We start from the raw sequence: 20,274 nt of genomic DNA on the forward strand, positions 1-20,274 counted from the left end.
GACCTAGATGACATAGAAGATGAAAATGAACAACTAAAGCAGGAAAATAAAACTCTTTTGAAAGTTGTTGGGCAGCTGACAAGGTAGAAGATTCAAGGCTCAATGTGGAATAAATATTTTAAAACTACTGATTGAATGTTATGGTCAATGCTAGGACGATATTCCTATGCTGCAATACATTAAAATAACGAAGTATGTATATTTATTTCTAGAAAATGGATGTTTATTTTCAAAATATTTCATTTTCATTATTAGTTTCAAAGGTATCCTTTTTATTTCACAAATAAGTAACATCTTTCAGTTATTAAAGTAATAAGTAATACCTTTTTGGTTTTGTGTGGTATTCAAATAACACATGATTTAAAGTCACAACCCTTTAAATGTATTTTAGCTTTGTAGCACAGTCTCTCCCTGAAGGAATATACATAGTCTTTGTTTACATGAATTCAGATACTTCTGGGGAGTTACTTGTAAATGCCTTATTACTGGTCTGTGCAGCCTTTTATGTGTTGATGACTTACTCATATAAGTTTTTGTCTACTGTTCTTTCCACTTATTCTAAGCAATTTAGAGTAATAGTCACACTATTTTGTATAACAATATTTTAAAAGACAAGTTATTTTAAAAGTTACGTAATATCATGTTCTTGTTAGCTAAATATAAATTTAAGAGAATACTTGAATTGCGCTATAGTAAATGAAAATTTACTATTTTGTGTTTCAATATTAAAAAAACTTTAAAATCACTTTTACTTCTGAAAAACATACACTTGTAATTTTAATGTAAAATTTCTTATGTAGGTACTATCTTTTTTTTTTATTGTTCCAAAGTTTATTAGTGAACATGGGATATTTAAAAGTTGTTTATTCTTTGGGCCTGGAAAATGTGTACAATTTCAGTGCATAAGAAAAAAGTTGTATTTTTATTACCATATGCATTAAAATCAAAACCAAAATATTTTACACACTTAAAACACCTGCACATATATTAACAAAAAGTACATATGCAGAAATAACACTAAAATATTTTGCCTAATTTCTAAGTTGGAAAATACCATTGTAACTATTTTTCACATAAGAGAATATTCCCTTACCACAACTTTAAAGGATTTTCTTCCTAACATTGAAATTTTTAAAACAATTATTTTTAAAGAATTATATAAATTTTCTATTATAATAATTGTCATTGGTATTTAGGGTTGTTTTATATTACATTTTCATGTTGAGTTAGAATTCTCCCCCACCCCCCCCCCAAAAAACAAATTAACATTATAAAATGTTTGCTTGATAGAGGAATCTCAAACAGCAGTACTAATATCTTTCTATCTAGTTAATGTATGAAAGTGGCTTGAACATAGTGAAATCCACTTTGGGTGCCGTCCTGACTTCTTCCTTCACTAGCTATTTTTCACTGTTAGAAAAATAGAGAGGGTAAGACAATTAGGAAAAAATGTGGAGCAAATGACAAATATCCGATGTTGAATTGTAAAAATCTCTGCCTTTACCTAGGTTAGCTTTACCTACTCCCCAGTTCGGAAGTTTCAAACTTGACTAATCATCAGAATCATTTGAGGAAGTTAAAAAGAATTCCCTTGCTGTAGCTCCTAGGTAGGTTTAGGTTGAGACCCTAGACTAGAATTTTTAAAGCTTATCATCTAAAGATTCCGATCACAGCTGCTGTTGTGTCTTTATTCCCAGAAGTATCTTCTATTGAAAACCCAGAATTGACATACTTTTAACTCCTGGCCTTTTTGTTTTGCCCTTTTAGTTTATTTAATAATTATTTTGGTCTCTGGGGCAGTTTTCATATATATATTTCACTGCTCACAAAAAGTTTAATGTTAGATTACAAAATTTGATGTAGTTGTAGAATTACTGCATAAAGGCCTCCTTCTTGGGGTCTTTTACTCTGCATGGGAACAGTGATCTGCTGCCCACAAGTAAAGGTGGTATGCCAGTCCCAGTACCTCACCACTCAGGTGCTCCTAAGTGGTGCTCCTAACTAAACACTCACTAAACCTAACTAAGTGCTCCTAACTAAACACTCACACTCAGGTGTTTAGTTACCCTGAAGTACATGGCAAAAATGTCCTTATTGCCTAGGTCCTCATCCACACTTTGGATGTTGTGAAAATGCTGTCAGTATCCAACCTTAAAATGTATTAGTATATTGGTTTTCATTAAAAGAGTTAATTTGAATTTTCTACTTAATATATAAATAAAAGAACACTTCATTTCACTTTAAAATTATATCAATTTTAATGCTTTTAAAGACTGGGAGGTTTAATTTTTTTCAGTTTATTGGGAACATATTGAGCAATAATTTTTGCTATTTTAAAATAATGATACCAAATAAAAATACAGGAGCCTTACAACTTAGGCAAAGCATTTCACATGCAGTCCTTCCCCATCTCCTTGAAACTTGTATTTATTTCACAAACAGATTTTTACACCAACTGTTGAAAAATAAAGTAGAATCTGCTACAATTTCCCCCTAACATTTGTAAAAAAGTGTTTAGATTTTAAAAAGGTAGCTAAAGTACATGTGCACTACTCTAGAAAACTTGGCTATTTTGTCAATAGAGTAGTGCAGTTGTTTGTGAAATTATTAGTCCTCTTCAGAAATATTATTTCTTGTATCTCCTGGGAATTTATGGTATAATAAAACACATCCAAAGTTCTGATGTGTTTATAAGATCATTTTCAAAACAATAAGTTTATTATCCTTAAAATGAATATGACTTGCCTCCTTAATTTCTGAAATGAGTTAACTTAAAAATTACTTTAGTAATCTTTATTTCATCTTTATAGAATTGTTGGTAATTTTATCACATGACAGTTAACCATTAGAGAGGAAAGGAAAGGCTTTTGAGTATGTATTTCTAAATAATCTAAGGGATTTACTAAATACAGTAGATTAGCACTGGCACACTTGTTTAAGTGGTTCCAGACATAGAAAATTAAGTATCAGGGGTAGATACGTGAAACAATGTAGTCTTTCCTTTTTTTTCTTGATAATTTTTAAATTTTTTAATTGTGGTAGAAGCAATGTATTTTTAAAGTGAAAAACCTACCTCATTTGTATGTGGTTTTATGTTTTCTGGATTTATCTGGATTTTTATAATTAGAAATTAAAATATAAGATTTTGAGTCTGCTTAATACTTTGTTGAAAACAGTACAAGTCAATGTAATAGAAACATCCATATGTTCAGCAGTGTAAGACAAAATAGCAAAGGCCTTGGATTTGATAATCTGATGTCCTGGACAATATTTGTCATCTTTCTTTTTTGTTTTTTTGGTAGCTTTATAATTTTGCATTGGTGACTAGTAAGTTCCATGAAGTGTTGGCACTTATTTAATAACTTCTTGCTTTTGTTAATAACCTTTTACAGGATTCAGACATACATTTGATTCTAGAAATATAAGAAACCAGACACACAAGCTTTTCATTGAGGGGGGGGAGTATATTGAGAAAGAACTAGCATTCAGGAATCAGAACTTTAACTTCTTAAAGTTAGTGCTAGACATTTTTATATTTTTATCTGAACCTATTCTAATATGTAAAAGTGAAGCTTGACTTTTGCATTGGAACTATGTTCTCATAAATAAAAAACATCCCATCAATTAAGATTATAATTTATATTATCAGAGAACTCATGTGACATTTTTCTTTTATTCCATTAAACTGAAAGCATAATGCTAATAGACAATGAACAGTTTGCTTATCAGGTGCATCTACAAAGACACCTGTCCCCATGTTGTTTTTCCTTATGTACAGAAATTGTTTTTTTCATTCTCAGTTTAAAAATTTGAACCATTACCCAAGAAAACCTGAGCCCAAATTGTTTTTATTTTACTTAACTAGAATCTTATAGCATGTTAAAGTCATATATTCATCGGCCCCAAAATAATTACGTGTATGTGAGAGGAATGGGTATGTGGGAGTTGCATTAAATGTTCATAACTATTTCAACAAGTATTTATTAGTCAACTGGATATAATATTACAGATATTACAGAAATTTCAAATTAATAGCCATGGACCACTCTTCCATCTAGCAGTGTATAATGTATAGAGCATATATCAGTAGCACAAAAGTGCACTCTTATTATCCTGTCTAATTTGTATAGTTTACTCAAAAGTACTTTTTTGTATTATCCAGCCATTGTCTTTTAGATCTAGTTAATAGGTACTGTTTGATTTGCTACAACATTTACTGAAAAGTGGAGTAAAAGAGATGATGCATATTGGGAAGTATCTTACCATTTTTTAAAGATAATTATGGATTAGGAAAAGAACATTTTTAGGAAATTTGTAGTGGTAATGAAGTGAAAAGAATTCAGTGTATTCCAGATGCAACAAACTGTTGATGGTATTTAAATGTGATTTCCAGTTAGTACTTCTATATACCTTATTGATTACTGGTTTGTTTTTAGGTATTTAAGACTATTCTCATCTACAGTTCACATTGGCAGTTGCTATAGAAATAATAGAACATTAGTGATAATCACCTGATAGACATTGATTAAATGCCTGTGTTTTGTATTATGTTCCCCTCTGGATACTGAATAGGTATAGTTTACTTTTTTAGTGAACTTGTTTCTTGAAAGATTTGGCTATGCTATTCAGGGTTTTTATTCTTGTGTTTTTCTTCTAAATGTAAGTAGCAGATGGCTACTGCTAACAGCAAAAACCATATGAAAGCTAAAACTTAACTGTTTTGTTAAAAAATCAGCTAATTCACATAATCCAAATATTTGTGGGAAAACATCTGCATAATTTATTGAAAAAATTAGTATTGTGTAGACAGCTTTGATCATTTCCACTGTGTAGGTTTTTATTGTGGAATAGACAATGTAGATTCACTTAATATGCATTGCATGTAAAATAATAAATGCTCAATAAAAATTTTTTCATTTATTTTTTAACATTGGTTAATTATTTTTTTTCTTTCCTGTACTATCAATAAAAATCCTGACTTTTACTTCTGAAGTTAAAGGATAATACTAATAATCTAATTAGCTTATTGCCTCTTACTGAAATAGTATACAGTACTTTTAAAATCTTTATTTGGTATATTATTTTAGAAAGAATACTGTTTTATAAGAAACAAAAATTTAGTGTTAAGATCTGAATACATTAATAGGGCTTCTTGAATAAGTGAACCTAAGTACACAAATGCTCAACCTGACTGAAAATTTTGTCTTTGTATTTTAAGACTAAATTAATAATTTCTTAATTCAAAATTGGAGCTATCATAAACTAAATCTGATGATGTTCAGAGAATTTTAGGCCTTCGTAGTTTGAAAATGGTAACTAGGGGTCTGGGAATGTGCAACTCTTTGTTTTTTCAGTAAATGGTTTATGTAACCTTTTGTCTAATGTGTCTTTCTTCATACACCTGCACAAGCTTGTCAGTCTTCTTTACTCTTAGAACTCTAAATTAATCTTCTCAGTAATGTCATACGTGTCTAACAAGTATCCTTAACTCAGTCTGTTTAGATAAATGTCTCAAATCTTTATATAAGAACATATTCCACTAGCAAGCCTACTGAAAAAATTTGCAAGGTCTTATAGTCTTAATTGAAACTGGAACCTTTTATCTTAGACTTCATCAAATCCCTATTTTTTTCCCTTCTAGATTCACTCTGTGTTTGTGCATGCATGCGTGCACACATTCTATCAGCAGCTGTAAACTACCCACATATTTTCTTAATCTCATTCTTCCAGTTTCTCTTCATCTCTACAAGAGGTTACATTTCATTCCTGGTCAACTTTTGGAAAGAATTATATAATGCTGGACCTTCATGTTAAAGGGATAGGACTGGTTATAATATCCTTTACAATCCATTCACTTATTTTGATGTCTAACCAGATAAAAGTTAAAAAGGAAGCTAGAAAGCAAAACTTCCCTTAATCCTGGAGCAAATGCATAATTTTGCTCTCTCAAAAATCTCCTATGACTGACTCAAAATGCTTTTAGGTAAAAGAAAAAGCTCTTTTTTTGTCAAATAGTTGAGAAACAAAAAAAAATTAAGAGCCAGTTATGAAATGTAGATTGAACTTTATACATGTGAAAAACAGAATAAGAGTTTTGACTTCTGTGTAATGTTTTTCATGTTCAAATATGCTCAGCTACTCACTATATAGTTTTAATCCATATATAATCTATTGATATCCCTGTATAGACTTACTATGGGACATGAAATTCCAGTCTTTACATTGTTACAGGCTTGTATCCACAAAATATTTGCATTCCTTTAAAATATGAACTATTTACTGTGGTTAATTGAAGATAGATGAAGTCATCTGTGGACATTTTAGCTTTATGGAAGTAAATTATTAAAAATGAATAGAAAAATGTCTGATTTTGTTCATTGCTGTAGTATAAAAGTGTAAACAAAGCTGTCAGTCAAAGGTACAGGAAATCTGCATTTGAAGAATCTGTAAATATCTTTTGGTAAGAATACATTCATCTGATAGTATTAAAAAAGTTAGAAAAATATTAGCTTTCCTTAGTAGATTTAAAGTTTTATTTATGGATGGCTTAGGATAATAAACAACATCATTAATTTAAAGTAAAATTATAAAATTATGCCAGTCATGTTTCAATTAACTATTATTTAAATCAGTGAATCAGTGAAAATTTTAAATGGGATGAATAAATGGATGCTTTGTAAATGCTAAGGATGGTTATAGGACACCTTTATACATCTTGTTTCTTGTAACCTTCTTATTAATAAGATCAGTATACCTCAGGTTCAGCCAAGTTTAGCAAGTCAGGTAACAATTTGAGCATAACTTTAACCCTAATTTATTACAGCATAGTAACATTCATTAGTAATTCAGTCACATCTGTGCCAGACAGTATGTTAGATGCTTTATATATTGTTTTATTTGGTTCTTTAAAACTTGTGTAATGTATAGATTTAGAGAGTAATTTGTCCAGTGTCTCAAAGCTATTCTGACTGCAAAGGTTTGTTTTTTTTGCTGTGTTATACTCATTTTATGACATAGTCATTATGCTGTTATTTTACCAGTGATTCTCGTGTGTTCCCCACACTAGTAGCTAATGGCTTCACTTAACCTGTTGGAAATACAAATTCTTTGGCCTCACCCAACACCTGAATCAGAAACGTTGAATATGAGGCCCAGCAATCTATTTTAATGAGTACTTTATGTAATTCTGATGCAGGTTAAAGTTTTCAAACCACGATGCTAAACATTTCTATTTTTAAGTGAAGGTCTTGGTCTTTCTTTTTGGACAGTGTATGAATAACATGGATTTGTTTTTTTAAAAAAAAAAAAAAACCAAAAAACCTGATCTTTGTTGCTTACATTGCAAAAGATTGTATCAGGAAAAGCCTCAGCATGGACATTGGCAGCCTGACATAACCCCATTAATTTAGTATTATCTCTGGAACTCAAATGGCTTCTAAAGTCCAAGAGACTGTGGAATGAAATCTTTGTTGTTCTGTGTTAAGGTTTATCTCTGTTATTATTGCCTGAAGGTTTTTGGTAAAAATTATGCATTTTTGTCAAATTTTAAAACTTGATTGGAACAAATAAATGTATGTTTCATCAGTTATAATTTTTTTGTTTTTATTTTGCTTGAATGGACCCTGGGATGACCCTTGAGGAATTTGAATCTTCAAAATTTACTCTCTGTCAGCTCAGAAGAATAGCATTTTCTAGCTGATAGATCAGTGAGGAGAAATCCACAATGTTGTATCCCAGTGAGTAAAGATAAAAGACTATTTTGATTCAGGCTCATTATTTCCTATATAATGAGGTAGTTAAATAAGCTTACTATTTTTTTTTTTTTACTTTTTAAAAACTTTAGAACACTTTTAGGTTTATAGAATTATTGTAAAGATAGTCAGAGAGTTTTCATGTGCCCCCATATTTATTAAAGTTCATTCTTGATTATGATTTCCTCAGTTTTCCCCTAATATCCTTTTTCTGTTCAGGGCCTAATTCAGGATACATTATATTTAGTAGTCATGTCTCCTTAGGCTTTTCTTGGCTATGACAGTTTCTCAGACTTTGTTTTTGATGCCTTTGGCAGTTTTGATTACTGGTCAAGTGTTTTTCACTTTACTATGGGTATGTCAGATAGTCACAAAAGTAGAGAAAATCATTATCAATATCTTGTCAATTTAATTTTGTCTATCTTTTTCTTTTTTTTTCTGGGGTATTTTAAAGTTAAATTCTAATGTTCTATTATTTCACCTGTAAATATTTCAGTATGTATCTCTAAAAGTAAGGACTTAAGAAAATAGCCACAATACTATCATACCGAGTAAATGAATGCTAATTCCTTAATAATATCTGTTCAGTTTGGGTTTTCTGAGAAGCAAGCATGATATTTATTCTGGGGAAACACTGGTGAGGAAAATTGGGGAGGGAGCTAGAGGAGGTTGGGAGAGCTGTGAAAATGTGAACATGAGAATCATTATCCAGGAAGTCTATAATTGTCTTAGTCCATGTGTGTTACTACAAAGGAATACCTAAGGCTGGATAGTTTATAAAGAAAAAGAGGTTTATTTGGCTCATGGTTCTGCAGGCTGTACAAGAAGCATGGCTACAGCATGTTCTGGTGAGGGCTTCAGGCTGCTTCCACTCATGGCAGAAGGGAAATGAAAAAGAGAAGGGGAGCCAGTGCGCAGAGATCACATGGTGAGAGAGGAATGGGGGGGGGGTGCTCTGGGCAACCAGCTCTCACAGGAACTATTAGAAGAATTCATTACCCTGAGGAGGGCACCAGCCCATTCATGAAGTATTGACCCCCCCCAAATCCAAACACTCCCCTTAGACTCTAGATTGTCTTATCCTTGCCAGTGGGAGCCCCTGCAAGTTGGCTTCTGTATCCTTTTGGTTATCAATAGCTTCCTTGTTTTCTGACATAATCAATTCTAGTCTCATCTTGTACGTTTCATTTCCAGGACCTGGAATTAAGAGCTACCTTCTTTGGTAAAGAATTAAAGCCTTGATAGCCATTTAAATTATTAGATGATATAAAAACCAAGGCATTTATAGAGTTCTTAACTATAAAGTCTGAAGTTGAAACATTTTCAAACTTGTATATTTATTGGAAATTTTTAAGACAATGACAGAAATCTTCTTTGCCTTTTCTAATTTATTTTCTCACTTGTTTTCTGTGCAAATGGTGGGAAGATCTTAGATAAACAGTTGATCCTTCCTATCTGTGGGTTCAACCATCCATGAATTGAAAATATTAAGAAAAATAATTTAACAATAAACAATTATAAATACAAATTAAACAATATGGCATAACAACTATTTACATAGCATTTACATGGTAGTAGGCATTATAAGTAATCTAGAGATGATTTAAAGTGTACAGGAGGGTGTGCATAGGTTATATGCAAATACTGTATCATTTTATATAAGGGACTTGGGCATCTGTAGATTTTGGTGTTGGGGGTGGTGGTCCTGGACCCAATCCCCCTCAGATACCAGCAGATAACTATCTTGATTTTTCTTTAAAAATGTATTCATGTCTGTTGGGAATTTCAAGAGATTGATTATAAAAGTCAGTGTTTTGAGTAGTTAAAAGCATTTTAAAGTTGTGTTCAAATTAGGATATAGCCACATAACTATGTAAAAAATATAGGTATTCATTGAGTTAGATGTGAAAAGACATAGAGAGCTGTATCAATTAAGTTAAATACATAATTAAAAGTGGTGCCCAAATTATGCTCCTACACCCCTCCCCATTAAATTTGACCCTAATTCATAGTATGATTTTAGTAGAGATTAGATACTTTAGTCTCATCTGAGTGAGGGTCTATGCAGAGGTGCCAGTCATGGGTAAGTTTTCACAGCTGGTTGTGAGACAGTCCTAGTGAAGAAAGTGTTGGGTGATGGCTCGAAGCAGGTTGTGAAGTTAACCTTTGACTCATGGACCCACCAAGAGTCTTTGCAGTGCTTGGAATAAAGCCCAGTTGCTGGCAGCCATCACCTAGGACACCACCTTGTAAGAAAGGCAGAACTCTTCCCCTACTCCCTCCATTACCTCCATCCACTGTTTTCTTCTGTAATATGGAATGCAGCTGTAGCCTAGAATCCTTGGATTTTGTCTCTTATATTGGTTTGCAAATATTTATTGTGTGCCTACTTTGTGCTCTTTTCTAGGTACTAGAAACATAGTAGGGAATAAAAAGACAAATCCCAGCCCATAGCAGTTTAATTTTTAGTGATCCAGTGAAAGAGTGTTGACACAGGGTTGAGGAGTGGTTGCTCCTCAAAATGTTCTTTGGTCATCTCCAAATGATAAAAATCGAGCTCCACTTATTTAATTAATTAATTAGTTAATTAATTAATTAATTAATGTTTTTGAGAGAGGGTCTTTCTGTGTCACACAGGCTAGAGTGTAGTGGTGTCATCATAGCTCACTGCAAACTTGAACTCCTGGGCTTAAGGGATCCTCCTACTTCAGCCTCGAAAGTGCCAGGATTACAGAAGTGAGCCACCACATCCAGCTTGAACTTCACTTACTTTTTGATAGAGGTGGCATTAGTACATGTTATAGGCCATAATTTATGTTGTAAAAATTATATTGATAGGTCTAATGTTTGGAAAAGACAGATTTATTCCCCTTGAGAAATTGAGTATGATTGGGGATTTGGAACACTAATTTATGTTTCCAATTAATTTGTTACATGAATTGTATTTTTGGCCAGAAGTCATATCTTTAATGGCCAGTGCTATTAAGTCCTCATTGGTGAGGGTCAGAATCCCACATTTTCCCATACATTCTGATCATCTAAAGAATTTGTAATTATTCAGAGACAGTTTCTATGGTTAATTTTGTAATGGATTTCCGAACACCTGTGTTCCTGTGGCTCATACAATTCCCAAAGTCACTCATGATTAAGTAAAAATATTTTTTCCTATGTTTTTCTTTCCTTCTGAGCTCCGCAATTGAGGTGGAACTAAGTACAGTGTACTTTACAAGCTCCTGGTATCTAGTTACTTGAGAAACACTCCCACTATGGTTTTGAGCTCATTATCCTTTTATTTTTGGTGGGGCAGGGAATTGAGTGATCAGGGCACTTTATTCTTTTGCTGTGATTTTTGTCAAAAGATTTATTTCATTTAGGAAGGACATAAGTGTAAGAATTAGATGCAGTTTGGGGGATTTACCTCTGATTCACTTATTAACTTAGCATAGCATTTAGCCCTTTATATTATGATTTTTTTAAATTCTGAAAAACTCTTAAGTTTATAAATATTTCTCCTCCCCAGGATATTTGAGAAGTTTCTCTTACTTGATTTTAAATAAGTTTGTAACATCTTCCTGACTAACTTTTAAAAAGCTGATTATCTCTTTATAGATGGAGAAACAAAGCTGAGGGACTTCTTTTATTTACCTTGAGGTCCCATGATGATATAAACTGAATCAGGTATCTGCCAGTACCCGAAAACTGAGGTGTCTGCAACACAGGTTTAGAAGAAAGATTAGAGATTATAAAATACTATAAAACCATAAGATAAAAGAAGTTATAAAAATTATTTTTGAACACAGTGGAAATTCATACTTATTTTTGACTCTTTAGAATAAATGATTTCAATTCAGTGTTACAATAGTTGGAGACATGTTTCTTTAAGTGTGATAGGCCTTCTACTCCTGCATCAGGAATCACTTGGCGTGCATAAGAATACTCAAATGAATCAGACTGTTTCTGTTCTCAAAACTTATGTAGTTAAGGAATAAAATGTGCACAAGCAAAGAGATGGGAGATATTCCTTTAAGGACTAAGGGAGACTTATTTAGGATATACCATTTAAGGCAGGCTTTGAAGGAATTGGGATGTAAAGATTGGTATCTGTTGTAGAAATATTTAAAAAAATATATTCAGCGTCTGATGAGCCATGGTATTACCCCTGAGTACTGCATTTAAGGCTTTCTATAGAAGCACCCCCTAGAGAAGTGATAGCTTCCAAGTCAGACCTACCTGAATTCAAATCCTGGTTCCACCACTACTAGCTGTTTGACCTTGGACAAGTTGCTTTATGGTTTCCTCATCTACAACAAGGACAAAATAATGCCTAACTTGGGTAGGAGGTCATTGTGAGGAATAAATGAGATAATGCATGTAAATTGTGTGACATAATGCATGTTTATATCTAATGTGGTTTGTACCAACAAAGAAGTTGAGAAGATACAATGGTGGTCTTTCCTGAAATTAAAAAAGAATGGTTATGAGGAAGCTTCTGGATTATTAATAAAACTGCCATCTGGGCTTACGGGTCCTCTTTCAGGAAGGCTCTCTGCCTTTAGAAACCCTATTGAAGTAAACCGGACTCTATCCTAAAAAAGTATGTAGTATATGTGTTGACACAGATGTAATGTAATCTCTACAAACCCTGGAATATTGTAGCTACTCAAGAAACATTGAACAAAGCCTTGGGTAAAGGACATCATCTTTTATAAAGAAAGAGCCTAGTGAGTTAGTTTACTTGAGAAGGTCAAAGTATTTCCCAGTTAGGTTTGTCTTTTTCTCAAATCTCCAGGCTCAACCTGGGCCTGTTTTCCTAATAAGAAATGTCTCCTCCTGGACTCCTGAACAAATGTATTCTGAGGCATTATCATTAACCAAGCCGATACAGGAACTAAACAGAGTGAATTAGCTTGGATTCACATAGGCTGGCAACAAGTCAATTTCTTTCTCTATTTCTTTACTTGTTTTTGCAGTGAACTTGATTATTAGTGACCAGTATGTACTGATAGCAGAGGATAGGAAGCACACCAAAAAAAAGAGATCATCTACTGATCTGTATAATGAGAAAGTTTTTATTGATTTTGGTATGCATGCTTAAGGCTGCAAAACAGGACAGCAGGGATTTTTTTTGTTTGATCATTGTGGGAGAAGACCACAGGGGCACCTGAAAAGGTCTAGAATGGAACATTTTTCCTGCTGAATTGCAGAAGTTTAAAGGTAGTGTTTGTTTTATGACCTAGAAAAAGACTCTTAACTCAAATGTGGATATTTTATTTGTCCAATTATATATATTAATTTGAAATTACACAGGATAATTTCTTTGTGTTGTATTTTCTCCTCAAATATTTTGGATCTTATATGTGTCCATTCTTAGACCACACTTACATATCTGATAAAAATACTCTAGTAGGACAATATTCTGCTCAGCTTACATATGGGTGATTTACTTGTGAGTATATGAAATTTGTGGAACATAAGAAATAAAGTTTAATCTCTGTTTAAATACAATTTAGAAATAGTAGGAACTTTCCCCTTTCAGTGAGATTGAAGAAGAAATTAGAGTGGGCAATAGAATCTTTTCAACTAACCAAAGATACAGATTTAAAGAGGTAGATGGATTTTCTGAACAGCTAAAACATGACCAGCTACGCTACTAAACAAAAAAAGATATTACAAAGGCACCTTTTTTGACCTTTGATCCTGCCACTAACTTACTGTGTAACTTGGGCAAACCAATCAGTCTATTTGTGTAATAGGGAAAATGCTTACACAATTTTGGACTCATGGTCCAAAGAGATGTCAGTAAAAGGAATGTAAGGAATTCACTGAATTGTGAACACAATATTCTAGTTGCTAAACAAGAAAGCTCCAAAAAAAAATGCAATGCACCGTATCTGTTAAAATATTGCATGAGATGAAACTGGAAATAAACTTTTTTCTCTCCCTTCTCAGAATTCTTATACCAGTGGTACTGGGTATTATGTAAAATATTTTAGAATTAATGATTTTGTATTGCTTATAAAATTTGAAGGACAATAGTGTGTAAAACTGGGGCACAGAACTTGAAAGACTTGCTCAAGGTTATCTAGCTAAATAATGCTGAAATGGTGACTAAAATAGTTTTTCTGATTTCCTATTCACCAAATAACATGCTGTCACTAACCAGTGAAAATTTTTGTTCTGTTGTGGAAGAAAATCTTATATATTTGTAGTCTAGTGTTGTTATTGTGTGTTTAACTTTTGTTTTTAAATGGGAAAGATGATCTGTTGTTAAAGCAAAACCAAAGATTGAGAATGAAGAAGGAACCTTCTGAATCATAAGGAGGAATTGTACATGTGTTTGTAACATAATAGTCCTGATCCTTAGCACAAAGTATGCAAAAACTTAAATTTTAAAGTTAAACTGAGGAAAAGTAGAAAAGAACTCTGATCAATTAAGATTTGGATTTACCACTTAGAAAGTGACCTTCAATGTCATTTTTCTTTCCTGAGCCTCCACTTCCTAATCTACAAAATAGTCATAATAATATCTCTCATTCTATTTCATGAGGGTGATTTTGAGGATCAAAATAATATTGTGGAAGTTTGAAACATAAGCTATAACAATGTTAGTGATTTATCACTGGTATAAAACCATATGGGCCGGTACCATATGGGCCAGCGCGGTGGCTCATGCCTATAATCCTAGCACCCTGGGAGGCCGAGGTGGGTGGATTGCTCAAGGTCAGGAGTTCGAAACCAGCCTGAGCAAGAGCGAGACCCCCATCTCTACTATAAATAGAAAGAAATTAATTGGCCAACTAATATATATAGAAAAAATTAGCTGGGCATGGTGGCGCATGCCTGTAGTCCCAGCTACTTGGGAGGCTGAGGCAGCTGGATCACTTGAGCCCAGGAGTTTGAGGTTGCTGTGAGCTAGGCTGCCGCCATGGCATTCACTGTAGCCTGGGCAACAAAGTGAGACTCTGTCTCAAAAAAAAAAAACCCATATGTAGCTATTATAAGCTCCTACTCTTACAGTGTTAGCAAATTAAAATGACTTTATCCTTTAGAGGGAAATCTCGACTTAAGAAGGTCGAAGATCCTTTTGGATTAAAAGAATCTAGGAACTACTAGTTGCCAAAATCAAAAGAGAGGTTTTTAATCTAGCTTCCAAATTACCAAAAAATAACAGATAAAAAGTAAAGTTTATGTGAGGGAGACTGACATCAGGGCAAAACTGGGCACCAGAAAACAATACTCTCCTGAAGTCTTTACCAGGATTCATGACTATATGTATAATTGTTGAATGAAACAATGATGAGTGAATTCAAATGCATCTGCTTCTCTGTTGGCTGCATTTTCCCTTGGAAGACTTGATCTTTTAGCATTTGAATTCCACAAGAAACATAACCAAGTTTTTGTCTTTGGGCCAATTTGTTTCCAGGCTTGCTTGTGTTTTTCACATTCTTTTTTTGGCCTGCAACCTTATTCTGTGACCCCTTTCATGGATTCCAGTAGGTCATTCAGTTGGGACCCAAGGAAGTCAGTAAATTAAACTTGATTTGGAATGGAATACATAGGGTGTGTGGCTTGGATTAGAATCAAATTAGGTTTGGCTAATCTTATTTTGGTTTAATCTATGTGGGAAAGAATAGACTAGAGGAAAAACAAACAAGAAATTGGGGAAACTATTCTTGTATAATGATAAGCAGTTTTTGTAAGAAATAGTTCTGAGGGCCAAACCTAAATTATTTTTATTAGAAGTTTGGGGAAAAGATTCAGCAAAGGAATTTAGATTAGCTTCTCCAATCATCAGAGTTGGTGTTTACTTTTCTAGCTTTCCCAAGCCAGGATCTCCAGGCTTTTAAAATGTGGGTGCTCCATAGACAAGGCACATGACTTAACATAGTTCATATTTTTAAATTTTTTCCAGGGCTCTGGAAATAGATAAGCCCAATTTTTAGAAACCTTAGCAACAAGGGATGCAAAAAAAGGTTCTGATACTGAGTTTATAGTGAAATTATCCATACTTGGTCTTGAATTTCATATGCAGTCCTAAAGAAATGTTGAGAAAGTGCAGTAAGGTTATGCACTAATAATTTCTTTAAGCTTACTTTTTTTCCTCCTCAATTACTTGCAACCTGTAAGGTGTTAGAATACTAAAGATTTAACCTTGGTGCTCATAGTTCAGGAAATCCCCTTCTGAACTGGCTGAGAGAGCATTTGAATAAAAAGGGAAACTTCTTCAAAACTACTGGGGAAGGAGGAAGCCAAGAAGAAGTAAGTGAAGCCATCAGAGTGAGAGCCTTTTAATTTAGAGTTCTGATTAGGCCTGGGAAATCATGAATGGAATTGCTCCTTGAAGAGAATTCTCTGTGATTGCCTAGTAAATTCTTACAAAGGAGAGACTCAAGGCTAACCATTCAGAAGTATCTGGAATGTAATAACATTTGTTACTGACAATTGAATTTTCCCTCTCATGGAATTTATTGTTTTGTTTATTTAATAGAGTAAATTGAGTTTTCATTTAAAAGAGGAGAGTCATGTTATTTCTAATTTTATATATTTTGACCTGTGGATTAAAGGTACAAATTAAGGTCACAAAACATGGGGAGATAACATGGAATTTTTCCAGTACTTGATTACAGGGTTCTGAGTAACTGTCTCCCACTTAGTTACCTGATGTTGATGAAAGCTTTAGTTGCCTGAGCCCATAAGAAGGAAATAATAATAATGGCTTTTCACCTGTCTAAAGCAGATGACTAGACCAAATGATTTAATACAGTTCTTTTTAGTTGATTCCAAAGCAGCAAATGAATTGTGGCTTTGCTTAATTTTCCAGGGGCGAATCTAGTTAGTGGCAATGTTTTAAAAGTAAAAATGACTTTTGACTGCTGTAGCAACATTTATCTTGGAAATTTGTTATAAATATTTCCTACATATAAAATGATTTTATCACAGTCTCTCTCTCTCTGTAGATAACGGTTTGAAAAATAAGAAATTAGAAGATCCAAGTACCTATAGTCCAGCTCAAAAAGTGATTTATTGTGTACTTTTTAATTGGAGTTACAGAGGTCTTAAGAATGAATGCTGTTTGAACAGAAAGGATGCCATCATTTTGTTCTCTGTTTTGGAATAAAGGAAAAAGTTATTATTTTGTTTGTTCAGTTCTAATTCTCTCAGATGACTGTTTTTATTTGTTTGGGTTTTTTTTTTTTTTGGAAATAGCATCTTAAAAATGTAAGTTTACTTCAGGTATTATTGATAAATGTTTAACTTAAAGTAATTGTTGCTATTGGAAAAATGGCTAGATAAAATTAGCCACATTCTAATCAGTGATCTTTTGAAAGAGTTTTTTAAAATGTGGACACATGCAGATGTGTGAAACAAAAAAAATGTTTGTATAACATTTTTGTGAAATTTTTTTGTGAAACAAAAACATGTTTATATAAATAAGATTTGAAAGTGCTCCCATTGTTAAAGTTTAAAAGGGAGGATATAAAGTTGCATATTTGATAAAAGTCACAATAATTATAGTAGGAAGAAGAACTAAACATTTGTCCATATCTTTGAGTGGTAAAATTCTGTTTCCTTTTTCTACCTGTCACATTTTCCAAACTTTATGGAGCATGTTTGTTGTTATAATGGAGAGGGCCTTTATTATTTTTATTAAAAAAAAATAGATTTTGCTGCAGTTTTCATGATCAAGTTGCCCTAGTTTATTTCAGTTGCATTTCTAGTGTGCTTCTGCCACCTTGTGCTTTCTGAAATCCATTGCAATGATGAGCAAAGAAACATATTTAATAAGGTTGTTATTTTGGGGGGATCAAATTTTACTTCACAGTATGGGAAGAGGGAGAAAGGCAAACATTTTTCAAATACATGAAAGATATAAGTGTGTGTATGTGTGTGTGTGAGAGAGAAGTCTTTCCAAAGGTCTGGGGAATTGTTTACCATTTTAGATCAATATTACAATTATATCTTATTCCTAGGAACTGCAACCTGGTTAAGGAGGAGTCAAGACATAGGTGCTAGTGCTTATAGCAATCACCTCCTTAATTAAGATTTTAAAATACATTTTGATACTTTTTTTACCCTTGCCTATTCTTAAAATGTGTTCCTTCCTACATGAAAACGTCAACAAGACACTTGTGCCTAGAAAGCTCTAGGTAGCTTTTAAAATGTGTTTCTTTAAGTGGCCTGCTGTGTTTACATGAACTCTTTCCACATTATCATTCCAGACAGCATTCCATTTGTTCAGTCCCTCAAACTATTTATATGGTCTGCTGCCTTGGAGTTATGCTGAGTTCTAGAAAGGAGCGCCCTTACCTGGAACTTTGGCCTTCCTGCTTGAGTGTAAACAAGGCTACTTTGATAACTTGTCTAAGGAGTTCTCAGATCTTTCATTTTAGGAATTAATTTAAATACATTTGACTTTGAAATAGTATTTAAGGAACCATGGATGCAAATAGTTTATGTTTGTCAACTGCCAAATACCTGTTTCTAGGATGGCAGTCTTTCTTACCTCACTAAAATTTTGATAGTACCAGGCCTAAGGCATATTTACTCACCCTTTGGTGTCATACTTGCATTGAAGAATTATGGTTGTAACTACAGAATTGTAATCCCAGAGGGCTTGAATGTACAGAAACCACATTTATTGGGCTCCTACTACATGGCAGGCCTGGGGCAAAGCTTTTTAACATATGTAATCACATATAATCTTCAGCACAAAACTGAGATACGTTATTCTCCTCCTCATTTCAAATTAAGGAAACTGAGATCAGCGATTAAGTGATTTACCACTTAAACTTGGAAATGGCAGAATAGGAATTTGAACTCAAGTGTTTTTGACTCTCAAGTCTATACTCATTATAGTAGACTATCTTTCCATTGCAAATGATGAGGATAAAGTTTGGACCAAAAGCAGGAGGAAGGTCTGCTGGGAGGCACATCAGCAGCCTCAGCATGGACACTACCTCCTTATGAAACCACATATTGTTTCCTGGTGAAACCTATTGCTGTTATAGTTGGCAGAACATTTCAGGGAGTTTGGAGGCACTTCCCCCGTACCTTCCAACTTTCCTTATTTGGTCAGTTCTTCCTTGTATTAGTGCAATAACCTCCAGACTAATCTCCCATCCCCTATGCTTGCTCTACCTACAGTCCATTGTTCACATTGCATTTGGAACACCTTTTCTGGAGAACAAATCAGATCTTGTCGCTCTCATGCTTTAGCTCTTTCAAAGGTTTCCTGTTATAATTAAGGTAAAATCCAGATTCTTTAGAATGGTTTGTTAGTTCCTTCTATCCCTGGCCTATCTTCTCTCCACTGTCACCGCAAACATCATGTTTCAGCCCAGCAGGACCACTGTTCCCCTAAATGTACCATGTGCTCTCTCCCTTCAGCACTGGGCATATTCTCCTGTGCCTTTAGGATTCATCTATTCTTTCTCTTTTGTCCTCCTTTCTCTTATGACTTCTGCTTAAAAGTCACTTTTCTCAGAAAGCCTTTCTCTTTTTTTCTTTAAAAACCCTCACATACCAGTTAGACAAGATGGCTTTCTGAACCCCTTCTCCTGCACTTCCCCAACATATGTAGAACAGCACTCTTTATAATGGGGCACTCATCACATTGGATTACCTCATTTTATTGAGATATAATTCACATACCATAAAAGTCACTCCTCCAAAGTATACAATTCAGTGGGTTTTTAAAAAATATATATATTCACAAAGTTTGCAATCATCACCACAATATAATTGCAAAACATTTTCATCACCCCTAGAAGGATCCCCACACACACTTGTTGATGGCCACTCCCCAATCCCTTTTCCCCCAGTACCCTGAGAATTACTAATCTACTTTTTAATCTCTGGGTTTGCCTAGTCTGGGCATTTCATATTAACAGAATCATACTATATTTGTCCTTTTATGTCTGCCTTCTTTCACTAGGTATGATATCTCTGAGTTTCAGCATGTTATGTAACATGTATCATGTATTTCATTTTTTTATGGATGAATATTCCATTATATATATACCACATTTTGTTTATCCACTCATCAGGTGCTGGACATTTGGGTTGTTTTTACTTTTTGGCTATTACGAACAATGCTTCTGTGAATATTTGTGTGCAGGTTTTCAGTATATGTTTTCAGTTCTCTTGAGTATGTACCTAGGAGTGGAATTGCAGCATCGGAAGGTAACTCTATGTTGATCTTTTTGAGGAATTGCAGGCTGGTTTTCACAGCAGCTGTACCATTTTACATTTCCACCAATGATGCATAACCGTTCTAATTGCTTCACATCCTTACCAACACTTCTTTTCTTTCTTCTTTCTTTCCTTTTTTTCTTTTTGATGATAGCCATGCTAGTGGCTATGAAGTTATCATTGCCTTTTTACTGGTTTGTTTCCTCCGTAACTGTAAACTCTGTGAAGGCAAGGACTATGCTAGATCTTGCATATTATTGTACTTCCAGTGCCTAAGACATTGAGTAGGTGCTCAGTAAATATGCAGAATTGGTGAGAAGACCTACAGCTG

At 33.7% G+C, this 20,274-nt stretch overlaps 1 protein-coding gene across 1 annotated transcript in view; it reads left to right on the top strand.

The window, feature by feature from the left end:
- Positions 1 to 20,274, top strand: part of PAWR (pro-apoptotic WT1 regulator) — a 118,039-nt gene that overhangs the window by 88,801 nt on the left and 8,964 nt on the right. Inside the window, exon 6 of the mRNA XM_012750334.3 lies at positions 1 to 20,274. This exon is cut by the window's right edge and continues 8,964 nt beyond it. Coding sequence (XP_012605788.2) covers positions 1 to 87 — 87 coding nt within the window. The 3' untranslated portion in view covers positions 88 to 20,274.

Source organism: Microcebus murinus, chromosome 10 (genome assembly GCF_040939455.1).
Source record: "Microcebus murinus isolate Inina chromosome 10, M.murinus_Inina_mat1.0, whole genome shotgun sequence".
NCBI classification, from domain to species: domain Eukaryota; kingdom Metazoa; phylum Chordata; class Mammalia; order Primates; family Cheirogaleidae; genus Microcebus; species Microcebus murinus.